The sequence below is a fragment of the Ammospiza nelsoni genome, chromosome 25, assembly GCF_027579445.1.
Source record: "Ammospiza nelsoni isolate bAmmNel1 chromosome 25, bAmmNel1.pri, whole genome shotgun sequence".
Taxonomy (NCBI): domain Eukaryota; kingdom Metazoa; phylum Chordata; class Aves; order Passeriformes; family Passerellidae; genus Ammospiza; species Ammospiza nelsoni.
This window is the reverse complement of record NC_080657.1, coordinates 4,697,038-4,712,828: the sequence shown is the minus strand read 5'-3', so window position 1 is coordinate 4,712,828 and position 15,791 is coordinate 4,697,038. Positions and strand designations below refer to the sequence as shown.

At 46.8% G+C, this 15,791-nt stretch overlaps 1 protein-coding gene and 1 non-coding gene across 2 annotated transcripts; both read left to right on the top strand.

Moving 5' to 3' along the window:
* The first annotated feature begins 708 nt into the window (after positions 1 to 708).
* On the top strand, positions 709 to 14,463 carry PPP1R8 (protein phosphatase 1 regulatory subunit 8). Its single transcript, XM_059488523.1, has 7 exons — positions 709 to 788; positions 7,735 to 7,795; positions 9,917 to 10,070; positions 10,661 to 10,881; positions 11,675 to 11,819; positions 12,099 to 12,163; positions 13,910 to 14,463. Exons 1-7 carry the CDS (start codon positions 733 to 735, stop codon positions 14,261 to 14,263), a joined length of 1,056 nt encoding a protein of 351 aa, XP_059344506.1. The 5' UTR covers positions 709 to 732; the 3' UTR covers positions 14,264 to 14,463.
* Positions 9,364 to 9,499, top strand: LOC132083961 (small Cajal body-specific RNA 1). Its single transcript, XR_009420020.1, has one exon. It is a non-coding gene; the product is annotated as a small Cajal body-specific RNA 1 (non-coding RNA).
* Positions 14,464 to 15,791: the final 1,328 nt, after the last annotated feature.

Sequence of the window (15,791 nt, the reverse complement as noted above, 5' to 3'; positions counted from 1 at the left end):
GGACAGAGGCGCTGTCCCCGCGTTCCAGTGTCAGTACTGGCTCTGTCCCAGGGTGGGTACCGGGGCTGTCCTCGCGTTCCAGGGTCGGTACCGGCGCTGTCCTAGGGTCGGTACCGGAGGTGTCCCCGCGTTCCAGAGGCAGTACCGAGGCTGTCCCCGCGTTCGAGTGTCGGTACCGCCGCTGTCCCAGTGTCAGTACTGCCGCTGTCCCAGGGCGGTACCGGGTCTGTCCCCGCGTTCCAGTGTCGGTACCGCCGGTGTCCCAGGGTCGGTACCGGGTCTGTCCCCGCGTTCCAGTGTCGGTACCGGCACTGTCCCAGGGTCGGTACCGCCGCTGTCCCAGGGTCGGTACCGGGTCTGTCCCCGCATTCCAGTGTCGGTACCGCCGGTGTCCCAGGGTCGGTACCGGTGCTGTCCCAGGGTCGGTACCGGGTCTGTCCCCGCGTTCCAGTGTCGGTACCGGCGCTGTCCCAGGGTCGGTACCGGGTCTGTCCCCGCGTTCCAGTGTCGGTACCGGCGCTGTCCCAGGGTCGGTACCGGCGCTGTCCCAGGTCGGTACCGGGTCTGTCCGCAGCTCCCGCGCCGGGTCCGCTCGGGGGCGGGGCCAGCCATGTGTGGGCGGGGCATCACCAGGCCCCGCCCCTGCGTTGGCGCGCGGGGCAGGCCGGGACCGGCGCGCGCCGCTCCGCGCTCCCAGGGTGCCCCGCGGCGGCTGAATGGGGCAGAGCCAAGATGGCGGCGAGCGCGGCCCCGGCGGGCGGCGGGTCCCTGTTCGAGTGCCCGAGCTGGTGAGCGGCCGCGCGGGGCCCGGGGCGGGAGGGGCGCGGGGCTGCGCTCCCCGGGCCCGCACCGCGCTGCCCGGCCCGGCCCGGCGGGCTCCGGGCGCGGCCCTCGGGGCCGCCAGCGACAGCGCCGCGGGGGGCGCGGGGCCTCCCTGGGGTGCCGAGGCTTTTCCTCAGAGCTCAGGCAGAATCCGGGCTGTGGGAGGAATGAAATATCCTGCTCGGGGCGTGTGTGCGGTACGGGAAATCTGACAGCTTGAAATAGACCGGGGTTTTTGTTAGCTTGAGTTCAGGAGTCGGGCTGGGTGCTGCAGAAACGGCATCGCGACCGTCCCTGGGCTGGGTTAGAGGTGGAAGGGAGCCCTGGAAATGCCCTGGATCTCCTGCGGGAGCACAGCCTGGCAGCGGGGTGCCCTTGTTGGTTTGTTCTGTGCTTGGATCATCGCTGAAGAGATCCGGCCTCTCCTGCCTTCTTTGGGTGCTGGAGCGGTGGGATGGGTACAGGAGCACTGGGATAGGATGGGATGGGATGGGTACCAGGATGGGTATAGGAACACTAGGATGGGTACCAGGGTGGGTATAGGAACACTAGGATGGGTACCAGGATGGGTATAGGAACACTAGGAAGGGTACCAGGATGGGTACAGCAGCGCTGAGATGGGTACAGGAGCCCTAGGATGGGTACAGAAACACTGGAACACTAGGAGGGGTACCAGGATGGGTACCAGAGCACTGGGATAGGTACAGGAGCACTGGCATGGGATGGGTACAGCAGCACTGGGAAGGGTACAGGAGCACTAGAATGGGTACAAGAGCACTGGGATGGGCACTGTGGTATTTTAAATCACACAAGCAGCCCACAGCACCCGAGAGCTGGAGCTGTGTGGCCCAGCCCTGCCTGTCCCTGCAGAGCCCAGGCTGTCCCTGCTCACCCAGCTGTGCTGTAGCTCTCAGAGCTTTGTGGCAGTGCTCATGTGTTTCATTTAGAGCTGGTTTTTAGGTGCCTGCATTAGTTGGTAAAGCCATTCCACCTTCTCATGGAGGAGAATTCCTCATATATTGTAGGGTCTTATTTGTGCTGAACATACACAGTAATAAACATAATAAACAATAAACATCTCCATGAGACAGGGTGGTGTTCCATGGGATGATGACACAATGAACCAGATAAAGCCAAAGATTGTTCTGGATATTCAGCTTGAAATTTGAAATATAATTTTTTTTCCCCCTAATGTTTTTATACTACAGTGATCACAATATCCATTATATTCCATGGTAAATTGGAATAACTTGTACCTTTGAAAGCTGTCGATGGAGGAGCTGGGGAAGCACAGCTTGTAAAATGCTCAGTCTCGGTGCCTTCCATGCTATTGCAGATGAGTTCCTAAAGGAATCCCATCTGGAGGAGAGAATGTAACACCTGGAACTGTGAGGGCTCTTCAGGTGCCTGGTTTGTGTCTGTGGCAGGGTCTGACAGAGTTTCCCTGTGTCCCTGCCCTGGTTTGGTTCTGAAGCACAGTCTGTTGTGCTGGGTGAGAAATGAGGTGGGATCTGGGAGATGATCCAGACCCAGGGGTCAGGGGGGCATGTTTGGGTGCCTGGTTCTGTTCTCTTCTCACATTTTAAAGATTTTTTGTCATTCACTTCTTGCAACCTGAATGCCCTTTTACAGTCATATTCCAAAATGGTTCTTGGGTACAGCAAAGTTCCTGTCTGGGCTCTTTCCTTGTACATTGTAAGGAAACTTTTTATTTTCTCTTGGACTCTGTTGTGTGTTTGCACATTGTAATGCTTTTAGGGACCATTTTTGTGTATTTATAGCTGTGAAGTAAAATTTGATTTTGTCCAATTGGCACATGCAGACCTGGCAGCTAACACCAGTGAAAGCTTTGTGGTTTTCTTTAATGCTGCTTTTGAAACCCAAAAGAGGAAAAATAAAGAAGTGAGCCAGCAGGAAGGCAGCCTGGAGAGCTCCCAGCCACAGTGTTTGTGTTCTGAGCACTGAACCCAAAATGGGAAGTGCTGGGTGATGCTGGTGGTGATAACCATGCTGGAGTGAGGAGCTCTGCCAGGTGCATTCATTTATTTATTTCTGGTTATTTTTCTGTAGATATATTTCATGCTAAAGCTCTGGATGCCTTCTGCTGACATCTGCTGGTCTTGCAGCTCATGGCTTTAAAGTATTTGTTCCTTTCAGAGCCAAGCAAAGAGTGCTCAGGTGTGATGTGGAACAAAGAATGCTCAGGTGTGATGTGGAACCAGAGAGTGCTCAGGTGTGATGTGGAACAAAGAGTGCTCAGGTGTGATGTGGAACAAAGAGTGCTCAGGTGTGATGTGGAACCAGTCTGAGCTTTCCCAGGTGGGATTCTCCAGGCTGGAGCTGCTTTGCAGGAGCAAGATTGGAGAAATACTGGTGTTATTCAAAGTTCTGATTTAAGAGGATGTACAAATACCCTGCAGGAAGCCTGGTCTGACACAAGCACCAGAAATTCTCCTGTGCAGGCAGCATTGCAGGGCTGCATTCCAAGAGTTCTGGGTGACCAAGAGCATGGAGTTGTAGAGTTTTCACAGTCAGAGCAGATTCTTCTGTAGTGAATTATCTTCAGTCTCCTCAACCTCTAAATCAAAAAATCAAAAATCACAGTCTTTACCTTTAAAATCAAAATCACAGTTTTTACCTGTCTATTTATGTTCCTGCTTCTAAGGAAAGCTGGCTGAGACCTGTGAGCACCAATCACATGAGAAATGCATCTTAGATATAATCCAAAGGAGTAGCATTTTTTCCTTCCCCATGCTTTTGATGTTTGCCTCTATCATTTTACTTCTTCCATAATTTGGCTAGTACCTGAATACCCCATTTCCAGAAAAGACTTCTGCTCTGAAATTCCCAGTTTTGATTTAATTGTGGCTCTGATTTAGTTTTTGTGCTGTTATAGGTTGTTTCTTCATAATCCATACACTATTTATTCTCTCTTTCCTTGTGTTTCCAGCAGCTAAGCTTAAAACAGATTAAAACTTTGGCACCTTGCAGGTGCCAGAACATGTTTGTGCATGTGCTGGAACTCCTGTGTGCATTAGCCAACATTTGGGGTGTGCATTTCCAGTTGGCATAAAGAGGGTGCCAATACTTCCTGTAGTTAAAATTTACCCATTCCATGAGATCAGAAAATGGCTTTAGATAACAATTAGATATCTTAGTTTGATTACGAGCTTTGCAAACCCTCTGAGCTGGCTTTAGGTGGTAAAAGTGATTTCTCTGAGGTACAGATGTTATCTGGTGTGTGGTTTTGAAGGGATCAGATGTTTAGTGGGTACTGCCTGCCTGTCCTTTTGTCCTGGTGTCACTTGTGTTTGGAATTGTGACTCTCTTTGGAATTTGGAGTTCTTTACTCTCTTTGACACCTCAGTAGTGGGGATGTCAGATTTGTCCTGGAATGGACATACATTAGAAATAGTTTATTTGAAGACAGAAACTGTTTCTCTTTAGTTTCTTTGCCCAAGAACTGCTGTTCCTGGTGATGCTTTTACACAGATTTCTCTGCTCCAGAGTTCTGCAAATTCCACCCTGTCCTTGAAGTTGGACATGAAGGTGTGTACATGAGTCACAGAGGCCAAGATTTTTAGGAAGTGGCTAAATTTAGGTTCTGAGTCACATTTAACCTAAATAATTGACCTAATTCTAAACTAACACAATAGAATTATGGCTGTGCTGTCTGTGTCCTTAATAGCAACAATTCCAAATTTCTTGTGGTGATTTACATCAGTCAGACTGCTGAGTTTCAGCTGGATTTGGACATTATAACTCTGCTGGCATGTCAGCATTGAATCTGCTCTGTGGAAGAGTTCCTGATTTGTAAAACCTCAGTTCTCTTACTTGGCACATTCCAAAGTGTAAATGGCCTTGTCCTTCTTTTCCAAAATGCTTTATCTTTGTACAGAGACATGGCCTGGCCTGTGGAGCATGAGGTGGACAAAGCAAAGAAACACAATTTTCTGTTTCTAGTAGAGAAGAAAGATTTCTTTGCTTGTAGATATTTAAATCTTTTAAAAACCTGTGCTGGTTTTGTTCAGTGCTATCCCTTGTAAATATTTAACTGCTGATCATTGTAAGACAGTTGATGTCTCCTGTACAAATCCATATGTGGGGAAATCCCAAGCTGGGAATGCTCCTGTTCTCCTTGCCAGTCAGCCTGTTAATTCTCTGTTAATTCTCCTGAATCCTGGAACTCTCTCCCAGGAATTTCAGGATTCAGGAGGCAGGCAGAGCATCCTGGGTCTCAATAAAACTCATTCACCTATTGCCCACCACATTCAGTGCATCTGCAGTTATCAAAAATCAGTTCTTTTCAGGTCACTTGCAGGATGCTGCCCAGGGGAGGCACTGGGGACTGATGCACCATCTGCAAGGTACAGAAGAAATTGCTTTTTTCTCATTTTCAAGCACAAGCTCTTGTGCTGGAGCCAAGCTGTGATAGGAGAGCACTGACCTTGGGCAGTGCTGAGGGCTCTCTGTGTTCTGTATTCAGGACAATCTGCTGACCTCAAGTAATTCTTCACCCTCCAGAACAGTGCAGGAAAATTAGTTTAGTGGATATTTTAGCACATAGTGGAATTAGTTTAGTGGAAAAGGACTTTTTAAAATTGGACATAAAATGGGGAAAAACTGGTTTGCTGTAACAACATAAGTCCAGCTTTCTAACAAACTTTCCTCTGGGAGATTTGTGCAAGAGATTTCCTTTCATGTTTTACTCCTTGATGGTGCAGAACATGTGAAAGGTGACTGATACTTCCAAATCCAGGCATTACTTCTGATCTTTGGTGGCTTTGGAACCAATTAGTTTTAATATAAAACTGAGCAATCTTTCTACTTTTTTTCATTAAATGATTTTTCAGGTATCTGACTTGGGCAGCCTGAACTGTGCCATTGACTTAAAATGTTCCAAAGGAGTTTTCTATCAGAAATTACTTCTGTGAATTTGTTTTCATGGTGTCATAATCAGTATTTACAACCTTCCTGTGTTTGCAGGAATAGGTAGATGAGGGAAATACTGCCTACAAAGGATTCTCTGCAGTCCAAAGAAGCCAGAGAATAGGTAGATTTTTCTAGCACTTTAATTCACAGCTGAAGGCGCTGCCTTGTGATACTGAGTTTGGTTTATCTGTTGAAAATAAGGTTGAAGGTAGAGGCAGAATAAAAATAAAAACAAGAATGAAACTGAAAATAGAGGGAGTAATGAAAAAGCAGAGCAAAACATGAGCATCAGACAGGATCCAGCTGTGCTGGAGCTCCTGGGGATTCTCTATGACCTGACAGGTACAGGGAGGAGGTGCTAAAATGTGTTAGGACAGGCTGAGTATCCAGGAACAGATCACTGAAAAGAAAAGCAGAGGCCAGACTGGGTAAGAAGGAGCTTGTAGAGTAAATTTGTTGAAAGGTTTATCTGTTTGGAAAGAAAAAAAAAAATGGGGAAGTGGCTGATGTTTGATCAGAGTAAGGCTGGTGTGTGAAAATGACCAAAAGTTGGGTTGCAGAGTAAGCAGAACTTGGCAATTTCAGAGGAATGGGAGAAGAGAAGTTTTCCAGTGCTCAGAGGCAGAAAGAGGGAACACTGAGAAGTGGACAGGAATCCATGGAAGGAACCTGTGTTCCAGTGAGAGCTGAGCACTGGGATGTGCAGGGAGCACAGGAGCAGCTCAGGGGAGCCTGGCTGGAAGTTTCTTGAGCAGCACCTCAGAGGAGGAGCTTCCCTGGCTGTGCTGAGGGACTCCAGCTCATCACACAGGCTGTGTCCCACCTTTGGAGCATTTCTGCTCACTGCTCTGTCCCCCACATCACCAAAATCCCATTGCACTGCTCAAGTCACCACTTGTGCTGGAGTTCAGCATCCTCTGCTTTTGCTGCTGCTGTTTGTTCATCCAAAACAATAGGAGTCAGAATTAACCATATCCTTGTTAGGGTGGTAAATCCACAGTGTTTGAGAAGGGCCTGACAAGAAAACTTGTGAAAGTCCCAAGTGGTCAGTTCAGAATGGGCCAGAGAGATGTGGGCAGGCTGGTGTGATGGATGGGAAACAAGAAAGGAAAATGCCTGGCAAAGAAATGAAGTAGAAATAACAGGAGATTGTGTTCTTACATGGAATTATTGAGGGGAGCTGACCTTGCAACACAGAAAAACCAATAAATGTAAGGCACACCCCAGAAATGTGAACATCTGCATTTAACCCCTTCAGACAACTTCAGCTACCAGTGACCTTTCTTTCTTCTCCAGCCACGCTGAGAACATCTCTGCCATTGTCACTGTTCCCTGAGGAATGGGAACATGATCTCTGCACAGAACCAGATCCAGGTCACTGCTGCTGCCTGCAAAGCTGCTCCAGCAGCAGAGATGTTACCTGTGAGGAACTCCTAGAGATGCAGATCCTGAGATATGTGAGCAGAAAAGATCCTTTGGTGCCAAGAGCTGAGGGATCCTGTGTGCTGCTGTGGCACAGCAGCAGCCTGGCTTGGGGCACTGTAGGTGCCCAGTTTGTTCCTGCTGGCCCATGGGTTCAGCCCTTGCTGTGCTCTGCTGAGGGGTAGAGATGTGCTGTTTTGAGGGTGACATGGGATAACAGAGCTCCTTAACCTGCCCCCATCTCTGGTTGTTGGTCTCACACCATGTGCTCTCAGGATTTGCTCTGTTTATTGTGAAAATCAAATTATTTTTACCAGGAGAGGTAAAGCTTGAGATGTTTCATGTCCTGTTACCTTCACTCTTACCATAAAATATTCTTGGTTTATGTGTTGTCAGAAGGAATCTGCAATAAGGAAAAGAAAATTATGGGATTTTCGTCTTTTCCCCAAAATAATTCTGCTTACGTTTGTGTAGGTTTGGTCTGTAACTCAAGCAGCTCTAATGCTAATAAAATTTTTATTAAATGTTTTGATACTATATTTTTCCTTTATTTTCCAGGGCAGGGAAACCACCACCTGGCTTACATCTGGATGTAGTCAAAGGAGACAAACTCATTGAGGTATGGAATTAGGGTTTGATGGATTTGGTGTATCAGCAGCAGAACATTCCCCATCATTTTCCACACTTATTCATAAGTATTTCCTTTCCCTCATGTATTCATTATCTTCAAATCAGTATTTTTTTTCTCTGAAACAATAATGAAGTGATTTTCCCTTGCCTGTGCAAGGCAGCCTCATGCCATGCAGGGCTCCCATCAGTTAAACCTCTTCCCCTTGTACTGCTTGTTTGACAAACCTGTCTGCTCAGTTTATTTTTTAGTTTGCATTACAGTCAGATTAACCAGGCATTCTCTATTTTGCAAGAGTTCTGCTCTGTCCTACAGCATGAAATACAGTTTGATTTGATTTTTCCTCCCACATTCAGGATCTGTGAGCAGTGTTGTGATCAGCACAGATACAGCAAGTTATTTTTATTACAGCACCTCATTCTCTGTTTCATATTTTGTCTTACATCACACTGAAAGTAATAAATAAAGAAAAGTCTCTTTCCCATTGTTGACAGAGAGAAACCCAAACCAGTGAATGTATTTCAGTGTGGAGAGACTCCTAACTTGAAGCTGACTGGAACAGAAATATTTCTGGGTGTAGTGGTTTGATACAAATACCAGGCACCCACAAAAGTCATTCACTTATCCTGCTACAGTTGGACAGAGGAGAGGGGGAAAATTAAAGAGGGGCTCATTAGTTGAGATAAGGATTGGGAGAAAAAAAACACTCTGAGGGCAAAACAGATTCAAATTTAAAGGTATAAAGTAAATGTATTGTTCACAGAGTAAGAGGAGGCTAACAAGAAATAAAATAAGCCTTTAAAACACCTTTTTTTCCCTCCAGCTGTGGGGGTTTTGGTCAGTTCATCACTTGAGATCTCTTTGCTCAGGGAGAGAATTCTTTTCTCTGCTGTGCCATGGGGTCCCTCCCAGGGGCAAAAACTCTTCCCAGAACTGCTGTGGTGAGGGTCACTCATCCATGGGGTGCAGTTTAAGGCTGGGCTGCTCTAGTTTGGAAGCAAAGGCCCTTTCTCCATTTGGGTCTCCAGTGGATCACAGCTGTCTCTGGCATCCACCTGCTCCAGTGTGAGCCCTTTTCCCACGGGCTGTGGGTGAATTTCTGCCTCCCCCATGGATCCCCACAGGCTGTGGGTGAATTTCTGCCTCCCCCATGGATCCCCACAGGCTGTGGGTGGATCTCTGCCTCCCCCATGGATTCACGGATTTCAGGGACTGTTTCACCCTGGTCTCACCACAGCCTGCAGAGGAATCTCAGCTCTGGCACCTGGAGCAGCTCCTCCCTGTCCCTCTCCCCTGCCCTTGGTGCCACCATGGTGTTTTCCCTCACATGTTTTCCTCAGCTCCTCCTCTGTCTAAAAGGAAGAACTGCTGCTGGTAGGTACCATTGCCACTAATTTAAATATTATTGCAAGATCCTCTAGCACCGAGCCAACAGCACTTGGATGTGATCCTGTGTTTATTTCCCTGCTCAATACAGGTGGCAGAGAGTTTTTCACTTTTATCTTTCCTGGTAGGCAGCAGTAACCAAGGGGGAGCATTGTTAAATCCTGGGGGTTGTTGAGCACTTGATACTAACCGAGCCATCAGTGTCCCTGTGATTGCTGGGTCTGCAAAGTGCTACAGCAAAACAAGCCATGCAGTGTTTAAGCTCAGTGTGTGAAGAAAGACACTGGGTTATAGCTCAGAGGCACAGAACATTTTAGAAATGTTGTCTTGAATTAAAGGCAATAAAATTCTCTTATTTGTTGCAGTAACTTCCATGAATTTGTGTCTTTGCAAAATCTCTTGGAAGCATTCCCCAGGCAGGGCAGTATTGTTTGCAAATGAAAACTTACAGGATGCTTTTGGTTTCAGTTGTTGGCAAGAATGAGAAAGGGTTTGATCAGTTTTTATGGTAACTGAAATTGTGAGGTAACTGCTTGCAGAGCTATCAGTGTTTGTGGAGCACACTTGAGTTTATTTTAGCAGTGCCAGACTAAACTGAAATATTGATGAGCTGTTGATGCTTTGTCTTGAATTTGCTCTATTTATTCACCTTCTTGAATTTTTTTCAGGAAGTTCCAAAAGATTCTAGGAGTCTAATATGCTTCTCTGTTTGATATTCTACCTCAGAAACTCATCATTGATGAGAAGAAATACTATCTCTTTGGGAGAAATCCTGATCTGTGTGACTTTACCATTGACCACCAGTCTTGCTCTCGAGTCCATGCTGCCTTGGTCTATCACAAACATCTCAAGAGGGTTTTCCTCATAGATCTGAACAGCAGTAAGTAGTGTGGCATTTAACCAGACAGAAGAGCTGTACTTCAGTGCTTAAACATTCTGAATCTCAGACATTTTTTCCCTTTCCATTGTTGTCTGCACTGTGGGCAAATGGATATCATTTGAATTTGCATCATAGGGAAAGACAAGGGTTAGGGCAAAGGAGTGTTTGCTGCAGTCAGCCTACAGCTGCCTCACTGAGTGTTTCAAACATTTCTGACTTGTAAGAGGCCAAAGGAGATGAGGAAAGTGTCTTGACCTTCCCATCACAATTTTAGTGAAGCCTTGTCTTCTCAGGGTGATTTCCCAAGGTCTAAAACCTGTCAGGTGTTTTTTTACACTGTCCAGACAGTACATTGGGACCTGCAGGAATACAGAAAGTAAAAGGTGTTTGTAGTTTATTTCCAGTGATTTTTTGAGGACTTCTGGTGTGTGTTATCTCAGTTTGTGACATGGTGGATCTACACAGCTGATGCTTTCAGCAGTACCTCAGTGCCTTGTACCTTGGAACAAATGTTACCATATCTGAGATTCTCAGACTTGAACTGGAGCAGCTCAAGCTCAGCAGCCTATTTTGCATTTTGCTGTCCCCAGCACATGGCACATTCTTGGGCCACATCCGTTTGGAAGCTCACAAGCCCCAGCAGATCCCCATCGACTCCACGGTTTCCTTCGGCGCCTCCACGCGCGCCTACACCCTGAGAGAGAAGCCCCAGACTCTGCCCTCAGCAGTGAAGGGGGATGAGAAGATGGGGGGTGAGGATGAGGAGCTCAAGGGTTTGCTGGGGCTGCCAGAGGAGGAGACAGAACTGGATGTGAGTATTTGTCACCGTGGTATATTCTGAAAAATCCCATAAATGGGATTTCTTCTCCTGGGAAGCTTTAGCTTCTCCCTGTTTTGCTGCTTTGGAATGTGATTTGGAGATTGGTCATTAAATTAAAACAATTCACATGTTGGATAAACAATCATGGTCCAGCTGTGTTGAGGCTCTGAGAAGTCATGAGCTTTTATTATTCATTCTTATCAAGCCTTCTGATGTAATCTTTTTCTTTAGTATAGTTTCAGTATAGCATAATATAATGTAATATAATGTAATATAGTGTGATATGATATGATGTGACATATGATATATAATATAATATAATATAATATAATATAATATAATATAATATAATATAATATAATATAATATAATATAATATAATATAATATAATATAATATAATATAATATAATGCAATGCAATGCAATTGCAATATAATACAATACAATATAATATAATGCAATGCAATACAATACAATATAATACAATACAATGCAATATAATACAATATAATACAATATATATTCTCATCTCTCACCTCGTCCTGGGGACCCTCACAAACACCACAAGTATGATGGCACACTGCCTTGGTGGCATTTCCAGCAAGGACAGCATTCCCTGCTTGTTTGCTTAGCCATGGAATCATTTAGGTTGGAAAAGACCTTTAAGATCATCAGGTCCATAAATCTAACGCTGAAGTTGAAACTAAACAATGTCCTGTGGTCTTCTGGTGTGCACAGTCATGGGATTAAATCAGACTTCATTTATTTCTATATTTGCTGCAGAATCTGACAGAGTTTAACACAGCCCACAACAAAAGGATCTCCACACTGACCATTGAGGAGGGGAACCTGGACATCCAGAGGCCAAAGCGAAAGCGGAAGAACTCCAGAGTGACGTTCAGTGATGATGATGAGATCATCAATCCAGGTAAGGAGCTGGCTGTCCTCAGGTTTGAGGTGAAGTCCCTAAGGTCCTATGAGAGGTCTTTTACCTAATTGAGGAGGGAAACTTCAGGGCTTTTTTTTTTTAAGGAGACAAAAAATAATTTGGTCACTCCATCAACAGGGGGCACATTCCTACATTACCCCACAGAGGTTGTTTTTCCCATATACACACTGAAGATATCACAGGTTGTGCTCACTGAAGGCATCATCTCTGGTTGTGCTCACAGGTTGTGCTCACAGTCATCCCTGTTTTTCTTTGCAGAGGACGTGGACCCATCTGTGGGGCGGTTCAGGAACATGGTACAGACAGCAGTGGTCCCTGTTAAGGTATGGGGTGACTCCTGATTTTCTCATTAGCACATTACTTTGATGATCTCACTTTATGATTTATGAATTGCACATTAGAAACAGTGCTCCCACGTGGGAGGTGTTTCATTGCTAGGCAGAAGTGATGTCTGTGTTTCACAGTTGTCTTTTTTAGCAAATTTGAGCATTTCCCTTTGAACCCAGCTTTGGCTTTTTTCTTTAATAGCACATGGGATCAGTGGTGATTTTTTTTTCCTCCCAAAAAGAAAACTTTCTAGAAATCTAGTGCATTAGTTCCAGGTGTCAGATAAAACTGTGGGAAATGTGGAAAATAGAAGGGAAAAATGAGAGTCTGTTTATTTTAATACCGTTTTGATGTTTCCTACATTTTTGTACTAGAACAAGCAGGTTCAGGCTTTGCTCCAAGATGAGTGTTCTAATTAATTGGAATATGCAAGGAAAAAGAAAGATCTTCAGAGCTTCAGAGCAGCTAAGCACTGTGTAACAGCAATTTCACTTGTTGCTGGTATAGACTAAATAACATCATGTGGAGAAGGATGATATTCCATAAACCCAGACTGCAGAAGATTCCAGTGATCAGGAGCAAAATTACCCAAGTGATTTAGAAGTTGCAGTTTCTTCCTGTAGGGGAGGGAAAGTTTGTGTTATAATGCTCTCAGGCACAGGGTGGGACTTGGGGTGTCATGTGCAGGGCCAGGAGTTGGACTCAGTGAGCTTTGTGGGTCTGTTCCAACCCAGAACATTCTGTGACCCACTCAGTCTTTGTTCAGAATGAGCTCCAGACTGGCAGGAGTGGAAAGGAGGTGAAGAGGTGCTCAGACTTCATCTGAGTTACACCTGAGTGTCAGCTTGTGTCTCCCTTCTGCACTGTGCACCTCAAAGAGTTTATTGTAGTGGTTTTCAAGGGAACCCAGAGCAAACCTTGTAGGACGAAGATTGGGATGTGGTCTGTTGGCACTTTGTATGTGGCATTTTTAGGGGAAAACTATTGGAATATTACTAATATAGCTGGACAAAACATGCCTGAGCTTGTCTGGCCCTTGGTGCTGAACCAAACAGCAGCACTGTGGTGTTTCACCCCACAGACACTTTGGGCTGGCTGGGTGTGTGGTGTTTCACCCCACAGACACTTTTGGCTGGCTGGGTGCTGCAGTTGGGCCCGTGGGGACAAGTCCAGGCCTGCAGGAGCTCTGGTGGTGCTGGGATGGAGCTTCCCCCCATAACAGGGGCTGCTCCTCAGGTTTCCCTCTGGCAGAGAAGCTTTAAGGCGCTGGTGAAGGAAAGGAGTTGGTTCTGATGGAGGGTTTGGATGCAGAGCTTTATTCTGGCCCACAGGCCTCTGAATGCAGCACCAGCTCCAACAGAACTCCCTGAGCCCGTGGGTGCTGCTCCTTTGAACCCGGGGAGAGGGGCAGGGAAGGGGCAGGGAGCCACCAAGCAGGGACAGGAGGGGAGGGACAAAGGGACAAAGGACACCTGGATGGCCCAATGCCCCCAGGGGTAGAGGGCATCCTTTGGATCTGCCAATCACTCAATGCCTTCTGGAATGCCAGGAGTGACAGACAGTGCTGGGAGGGGAAAGGAGAGGGGACTGACACACCTGGGAGGCAATCATCAGGGGAGGGACCCGAGGTTCTGGGGTAAGCCCTGAAATCACAGCACAACAGAAAACAGTCTTGGCCCCCAGTTCAGGCAGGTTGAGGGTTCCATGCACTGTGGGTGACTCTCCAACTGCTCTGCCTGCAGAAGAAGCGCCTGGAGAACGCGGGCTCGCTGCCCACGGACGAGTCGGCGTCGCGGCGCATGCAGAGCTTCCCCTACAGCGGGGGGCTCTACGGGGGGCTGCCCCCCACCCACAGCGAGGCCGGCTCGCAGCCCCACAGCGTGCACGGCACCGCGCTCATCGGGGGGCTGCCCATGCCCTACCCCAACCTCGCCCCCGATGTGGACTTGACTCCAGTTGTGCCCTCCACAGTGAACATGAACCCAGCTCCCAACCCCGCCGTCTTCAACCCCGAAGCTGTGAATGAACCCAAGAAGAAGAAATACGCCAAGGAGGCCTGGCCGGGCAAGAAGCCGACCCCGTCCCTGCTGATCTGAGCTGGGCTGAGGGAGGGCAGGAGTCACAACTCCAGAAACTTTTCATGTGCGGTATCGTCTTTTTAAACTTTCGGTGTCCTAACAGATGTAATACCAAGATTGGAGGAGTGAAATATCCTTTAAAGATCTGTCTTCAAATGTTTTTATATGTCTGTTATAAAAAAAAAAAAATACAGCTCCCGTTTCCTTTTGAACCAAAACCCCTACAGCCTTTTCTTAGCCACACTGTCCCAGAGGTGTTTGTGCTGAGTTTGGATCCACAAGTCAAAGGGGCAGTCACACAATTTCATTGTCACTTCTGGCATGACCCTGCAGGTCCGTGTATTTCAGTGCTGGGCTCGCTGTGCTGACACTGTTCCTGCTGGACATTCTCACAGCAGGGCAGCTCTGTCAAGAGGAAATGTTTGTGGGGCCAAGCCTCGCAGAATCCCATTGGAAGGAGTTGTAAAACTTGCAGAATATAGGTCAGCTTTTATTTTTTATATTTTCAAAACCCCACCAATGTGGGGCATTGTCTTTTTTATTATTATTATTATTTTTAGTTTGGCTACAGCTTGTTTTGATTTCCACATAAAACACTAGATCACCCCATGAGCTGTGAGTTGAGATGGATAAGCAGGGAAGCAGCTGGGCTCCTCAGCTTTGTTCCAGTGCTGCAGGATGGGGTCTGTGGGATGGATACAGGGTGCAAACATCCAACAGGATCAGGCACTGTGCCACGGTGACTCCCCTGGATAGCTCAGGGTGAAGTTATCACAGTGGAGTTTCTTTTAGACTTGGTGGTCCCTGTAACTTAAAAAGTTTCATTTTTTACTTGCAAATGGAACTTTTCAGTTTAGATATATGAGGTTCATCAAGACAGAAAGCTGGGGGGACTGGCATGTTCCACACACACTAATATTTTAGCTGCTGGGAGCTGCAGGTGAGAATTGAGTGCTACTGAGAGCCAGAATAGGAATTCTCAGTGGACTTGGGTTGTTGCTCAAGCCCTTTAGTTCCTTGGGTTTATATCGAGTTTTATCTGAAAATTATTCACATACTCAGACATATTGTGGCTGTACTTTATGCAAGGTAAGGCCAGAGCTTTATTATTCTTATGTTTATTCTGGATTTTTGCACACACTCTAATGCAGTTCAACTCCAAGTCACATTCCTTTGCTGTTTGGGGGATCCAGGAAATATGCACTGAAATGAGAGCATGCACCTGGCTCAGTGTGTGCAGGACTGCAGCTACCTGGGGAGGTGGTGCCAGGTTGTTGGGGCAGGATGGTGCTGGATCAGTGCTGTGCTCCAGGGGGATGGGATGTTGGATCAGTGCTGTGTTCCAGGGAGATGGGATGTTGGCTCAGTGCTGTGCTCCAGGGAGATGGGATGCTGGATGCACCAGACCCATTTCAGGCAGATGCCCCACAATCTGAGTTCTGCTCTGCAGTGATTGCTTCTATCATGTCCCTGAGGTGCCAGCAGGCAGCTGCCCAGCTCACAGAGCCAGGCTTTAGAGACTGCTCTGTTCCCTCCCCACTCCATC

Bases quoted from the DNA above. Each gene is read 5' to 3' on its own strand.
- PPP1R8 (XM_059488523.1), top strand. From the start codon at position 733: ATGGCGGCGAGCGCGGCCCCGGCGGGCGGCGGGTCCCTGTTCGAGTGC. The intron at 7,796-9,916 runs GTATGGAATTAG...ATTCTACCTCAG, and splicing joins AAGGAGACAAACTCATTGAG to AAACTCATCATTGATGAGAA. The intron at 10,882-11,674 runs GTGAGTATTTGT...TATTTGCTGCAG, and splicing joins AGGAGGAGACAGAACTGGAT to AATCTGACAGAGTTTAACAC.